This window comes from Oryctolagus cuniculus, chromosome 12 (assembly GCF_051225735.1).
Source record: "Oryctolagus cuniculus isolate XC-2025 breed Fujian yellow rabbit chromosome 12, ASM5122573v1, whole genome shotgun sequence".
Classification (NCBI taxonomy): domain Eukaryota; kingdom Metazoa; phylum Chordata; class Mammalia; order Lagomorpha; family Leporidae; genus Oryctolagus; species Oryctolagus cuniculus.
Genome location: NC_142878.1, coordinates 23648674 through 23654912, shown reverse-complemented (window position 1 = coordinate 23654912; position 6239 = coordinate 23648674). Strand labels below are relative to the sequence as shown.

Below are 6239 nucleotides of genomic sequence, written 5' to 3'. Positions count from 1 at the left end.
GATCCCGCCCTCCTGCCGCAGCCCAGCCTCCTCCCCGCGTGGGGAGTCCTGCCGGCGCCCCGCCCCCTGCGCCTGCGCTCTCCCGGGGGGGCGGGGCGAGACGGCGCGCTGACACCTGGCGGCGGCGGGGGGCGGGCCGAGGGCGAGCGTGGGCTGCGATTGGCTGGCGCGGCGAGGGCGGGGGGGCGGGAGGAGTGCGGGGAGACGGTTGTAGGGCTCGCGCCCGTGCCGGATCCTGGGCCGCCGAGGGGCGCGGAGACGGAGGGGAGGGGAGACAGCAGCAGCATGGCGGCGGGGTGCGAGCCGCCCCCTCTTCCCCGCTGTCGCCGCCGCCGTCGCCGCAGTCGCTGGGATCCTGTGGTCTGCGCGTGTTCGTTGTAAGCTCGCCTTCGGCCAGTCCGCACTCGCTTCAGCGGCCATCCTTGCTCTCGCCGCCACTGCCAAGCCCGAGGGTCGTGCCCGCCCGGGAACTCACCATCCCACCCCACCCACCACCAGCCCCGCGGCCCGGGACCATGGAGGACGTGAAGCTGGAGTTCCCCTCGCTCCCCCAGTGTAAAGAAGAAGCCGAGGTGAGTCTGTCCGGCGGCTGCCACGCACAGGCCTCCCCCCGCCGGCTCCGGCCGAGGGGCGACCCCAGGCCCCAACCGTCGCAGCCGCCAACTCCGTGGGAGCCGCGTTGCCACCTGAGGCGCCCCGGGACCTGCGGGGCAGCGGCCGTGGGCTGTGTGTGGCCCAGGCTGGGGGTCGCCCTCTGCTGGGAGCGGCGGAGGGCAGGGTCTCGGGTCCGGGGTTTGCAGAGCCGAGCTGAGGGGGGGACGCCGCCCTCGCCCGTGGGCGCGGAGGAGCGCGGGGCGCGCTGGCCGGGCGCTCCCCCTCGGGCTTGCCGGGGCAGGGGGACGAAGCCGCTGGGTCTGGGATCGGCGTGAGCCACAGCCGTGGTGGTGTCGGCGGTTCCCCGGGGGGCACACAGGGCCCCACGTGGGGGCACAGACCCGGAACCCCGACTTCGCAAAGTTTCCCGCAGTGTGTTGTGTGCAGAAAGCCGCGACCAGCAGAAGAAAATGTCGGCATGCCAGCGCGCTTCAAGCAGAAAACTTAATGAGAAGCCTCGCCCTTTGGGGGGCAGTTAGTACTGGGAGGAGGATTCTTCGTACCTGGGCTCCTGATCGCCTAGTTGGTGGCTCTTTCTACTCCCCCTTCCTCCCTGCCTAACTTTGGAATCCATTTTTTTTTTTTTTTCATCTGTTGCTAGTCTGAAATACTTTATGGTGTGCCACACCATAGAGTTTTGGGGGGCTAAGTTAATAACAAGACAAGCACACTCAGTTATACTTTAGCGCAATCAAGAAGTTTCTAGAGTTTGAAAGAGCTTAAAAATAATTGGAAAATTAAAGGTGTATTTTTAGGAGGTCATTTGATTTATTCTAAGTACTCTATTTAATATCTTCATTTGTGATTGACTTGTTTTCTTAAATTTGGGTGACTCCCTTGCCTGTTATGATGGCTTGAGAACTGCGTGTTTTATAAGTAGACATTTAGATAAGAAAAAAGGCAGTTGTTTTAGGCTACTTAGGAAAATGAATTGACACTTTCTTTAGCATGCATTCTTCCCTGCCCTAATCTTACCAGCTCCGGTATAAGGTTTTCCCAGACTTTGCTTTTAGTGTTTAATGTGTTTATAGTATGTCTTATTCCCGAAAAAATTAAAAATTCTTAGTGGGCATATCGCTTTCTTCATGTGTGCCACTGATGAAAACAGTTTCTCTACCTTCGCCCTCACCACAGGATTCTTTGGACACCTATTGGTATCCAGTAATTTCAATTCGGTGCTGACACTTAGCAGAATTAGAGTTAGATCCCGCGTTTACACGGCTCAGTCCCACAAGTCTTCCCCCCTCTCCCCAGATGCCAGCTGCAAGCAGTAGGTTGTCAGTTGTGCTCCTGACCGCCTGTAATCAGGGTTCTTCCATAAGTTCACTTAATTTACTAGGAGGGCTCACAGAACCCAGGGAAACACATTCACAGTTTTATTATAAAGGTTATTACAAAGGATGCAGAAAATCGGGCAGAAGAGACGCCTGGGGCGACATGGGGGAGGGGCGTGTGTCCCTATCTTCAGCAACCCAGAAGCTGATCCTGTTTCCTTCAAGAGTTTGAGGAACTTCCTAATAACCAGCCTTCTCTTAGCACCCACCCTTCCCAGAGGGCGCTGGGTGAGGCTAAGGTTCTCATCTTTTACTTGATCTTTCTGGTGACCGACTCCACCTTGAATCCCTTCATTAGCATAATCTTGGATACAGTCAGCTGTGGCTCATTTGGAATAAAGAGAGACATCACTCTAGAAAATCCTAGGGTTTTAAGGGACTGTAATAGGAATTGGAGACAAAGATCAACTGTACCTCAGGAACAGAGGTAATGTTTAAACCCTGGTGGATGACGAAGTAGTTATTGTCACTGAGAGTCAGTTCATACCTCATATCATGGCACTGGATGTTTGATCTGTTGGTCGCTGGTAACAGAAACCAACTGAGACTAGTTTTAAGTAAGAGAGGAAACAGATCCCAAAAGGTAGTGATACGACTGGTCTCAGAGATTTGACTAGACTAGGTGTTGAATGCATCAGAACCGCCTCTGCTCAGGAGTTCTGTGTCTCTTGGGCTTCTCAGTCAAGGCTTGGAGCTCAGCCGTCAGCCCATCTCTCCTTCAGCTTCAGTGTTTGGCCCAGTTTAGATTCTGTTCCTAATGTTGGGATTGGTCACTATTATCCAAGAAGGGGTTACAATGAGTTACCCAGTCCAGATCATATCCCTAATTGCTTGGTTAAGGGAATGAAGTTTATCTTGGTTGCCCTCCCACTGGAACTATAGGAACACTTCCACAGATGGAGAGTGCTTGTGGGGCAGGAAAAAACTACCAGAGGGGGGCATAAAAATAAATCATTAAATGGGGTACAGTTACTCATTATAAACTAATAAAACAGTGTTTGTTTTCCTATTTCCAACAAGATACGCAAAAAGGGTGACCAGTACTGTTTTCTTCCAGATAGGAAACTCTGTGTTGAAAACTATTAGTAATTGGTTTTAGTAATTAATGCACTCAAATTATGGTAGCTGGATGATTCAGTCACCTGTACAAGAATATTACTTTCAAATTTCTTGAAGTACTGGTGACAACTCCCCCCTCCTCCCCACCCCGCAAAGGCAGAGTTATGTAGAGAGAAGAAGAGAGGGAGAGAGAATCTTCGATCTGCTGGTTTACTCCCCGAATGGCTGTAACAGCCAGGACTGGGCCAGGCAGAAGCCAGCAGCTTGGAATTCCACCCGGGTTTCCCACAAGGGTGGCAGGGGCCCAAGCACCTGAACCTTCTGCTGCTGCTTTCCCAGGTGCCTTAGCAGGGAGCTGGGTCTCAAACTGGCTCTGATATGGGATGCCAGCATTTCAGGTGGAGGATTAACCTGCTGTGTCACAATGCCAACGGGCGTGGATTTTTGTGTATCTTATAGTTACAACCTGTGTCCTTTATTTTGATGGTCTTTGAGCATTTTTATCATTTTTTTAATCCTCCAAATGCAGTTTGTAAATCATGTAACTACTCATACTGATGATTGGAGGATTTTGAATTGTGAATTAGTTTCTGTCAAGCATGATGTTTCCTAATTAAGTGTGTTTTGTATTATCTGGCTTGCTTTGGTTTGATAAATATGGTTGGGCTGCTTGGCCAATCACCAAAGTTTGGGAAATTGATTCTACTAATTAACTACAATAGTAATTTATGATAGATCATTGGCAGTTACGAGAAGTGTACCCCATTAATATTTTAATCCCTAAAGTGTTGGATTCTAGGACCAGTGTGGACCAGCTGAAATTAAGAATGTCTCTCAAGAGACAAATTAAAAAATTAAAAAATCAAAGTAAAAAGTTTAATGAGCTATTTTATCTGTTATATAAAATAACCTAATTATAATTCTGAAAGTTTTGTTGTTTAAAGAACACCTTAATCCTTGTTTCTTGTCATTTAAATTTTTGGTTATTTGTGAAACTAATGGAATCTGCTGTTTTTATAGAAGGTTCTTAAAGTCTAATGTAACTTAAAAATCCACATGCTTCTGTGTCGTATTTTTAGCCTTTAATTAGCTGACATTTTGTATAATGTTATGTACTTTGATTGTGTTTTCCTTTCTTTTTAAGGAATGGACCTACCCAATGAGGCGGGAGATGCAGGTAAGACAACCTTTTTTTTTTAAGATTTATTTTTTTGAAAGTGTTACAGGGAGAGGGCGAGAAAGATTGATCTTCTGTCTACTGGTTCACTCCCCAGAGTGCCACGACAGCTGTGGCTGGGCCAGGACTAAGCCAGGGAACCACGGAATTCTTCCAGGTCTTCCATGTGGGTGGCAGGCACTTGGGCCGTCCTCTTCCTCGGCTTCCGTTCCAGGCTGTTACTGAGCTGGATTGGTGGTGGATCAGCCAGGACATGAACCAACCCCCATGGGGGACGCCTGTATTGCAGGCAGCGGCCTTATCCGCTATATCACAACACTGCCCCAGCAGCCTTTTGTTCAAGCCTGATTATTATTATTATTATTATTAAATAACCTAAATTCACAGCAATTTTAAGACCTGCTGGTTCACGACCTGTGGGTTCTTCCTGAAGTATTTGGAATATTAACTAGGTATTACGAATATTGTGAATATTTAAATTTAATTTAGGATCTCCAAAAGAATAGGAAATGAGCAACCTTTTTCTTTTAACTTAGAACCAGGAAGCAGTAATATAAGCTTAATGAACTACTGTCTTTTATTTCATCTGAAAAAGTTGGATAGTGTAATGGATTTTTAAGAAGTTAATGGAAAGCATTAAATATGACCTATTTTTATATCAATAAACTTTTAATTTTATTTCCCCATTACTTGTTGATGTTGCATTTTTTAAGGATTTGTTTACTTATTTAAAAGTCAGTTACACAGAGAGAGAGGCAGAGAGAGAGAGAGGTCTTCATCCGATGGTTTACTCCCCAATTGGCCGCAGTGGCCGGAGCTGCGCCGATCCGAAGCCAGGAGCCAGGAGCTTCCTCCAGGTCTCCCACACGGGAGCAGGGGCCCAAGGACATGGGCCATCTGCTGCTTTCCCCAGGCCGTAGCAGAGAGCTGGATAGGAAGTGGAGCAGCTGGGTCTTGAACCGGCACCCATATGGGATGCTGGTGCTTCAATTCAGGCCAGGGCGTTAACCCACTGGCCACAGCGTCGGCCTTAATGTTGCATTTTATAATTGTATTCCTTTTGAAAATAGTTTGTTCTGTTTGTCTAGTTTAGTTAAGGAGAGTTGTGACTGTAAAGCCAATTAGGCTTTTAAAAGTTGTTAACTTTTGTGCCTGATTTCCAGTTAATATACTTAGTTGAGTTGTCTAGAAGTCTAAGTTGAATGCTTCCAGGTTGAAGTGAATTAAAGTGATAGCTCACCTTCATAGCAATTTCTTTTCTTTTGCATTTCATACTATTTACTGCTAACCTCAGGATCAAACAGTGTCTTTTCATTGTTGGTAATCCCTGGACTCCTAAAAACTATTACCTTTCTTGGGGCCGGTGCTGTGGTGCAGCGGGTAAAGCCCTGGCCTGAGGCACCGGCATCCCATATGGGTGCCATCCCATTCGGGCGCCCATTCTAGTCCCGGCTGCTTTTCTGATCCAGCTCTCTGCTATGGCCTGGGAAAGCAGTGGAAGATGGACCAAGTCCTGGCTTTGGATTGGTGCAGCTCTGGCTGTTGTGGCCATCTGGAGAGTGAACCTACAAATGGAAGCCCTCTCTCTCTCTCTCACTACCTCTCTCTGTAACTCTCAAATAAATAAATAAAAAAAAATATTACCTTTCTCTCAGTGCAAATTCACTTTTGAAAATAGAAATACATATTAGATATATTACTTAAAGTTATAAGGATTACAAAGGTGAAATTGTTGGGACTGTCAACAGGTAAACATTTGCAGAAATAATTTGATTCTGTTAATTATAGATAATTTTTTCCAGTTTATTTATATGAAAAGCAGAGTGTCAGAGAAGTCTTCTGTCCATTGATTCCCTCCCCAAATGTCCACAAGTGTGGCTGTACCAGGTCGAAACCAGGAATTCCATCTTTTTCTCACATGGGTGGGAGGAACCCAATTCATGCGATCATCTGCCTCCCAGGTATATTAGCAAGAAGCTGAGTCAGACATTGAGGCAGCTCCATCAGAGGCACTC

At 47.4% G+C, this 6239-nt stretch overlaps 1 protein-coding gene across 5 annotated transcripts in view; it reads left to right on the top strand.

Annotated features, from left to right (window-relative positions):
* Nucleotides 1–179: 179 nt before the first annotated feature.
* Nucleotides 180–6239, top strand: part of STYX (serine/threonine/tyrosine interacting protein) — a 38836-nt gene continuing 32776 nt past the window's right edge. For 2 of the 5 annotated variants that reach the window (XM_089309696.1, XM_089309697.1), the window contains exons 1-2: nt 180–572; nt 4192–4224. Coding sequence is in view for 3 of the 5 variants with exons in the window: in XM_089309695.1 (XP_089165821.1) it covers nt 516–572; nt 4192–4224 (90 nt within the window). In the remaining 2 variants the exon portion in view is untranslated. The remainder of the gene's footprint in view (nt 573–4191; nt 4225–6239) is intronic. The other 3 variants (XM_089309695.1, XM_051822864.3, XM_051822863.3) reach the window with 2 other exon arrangements.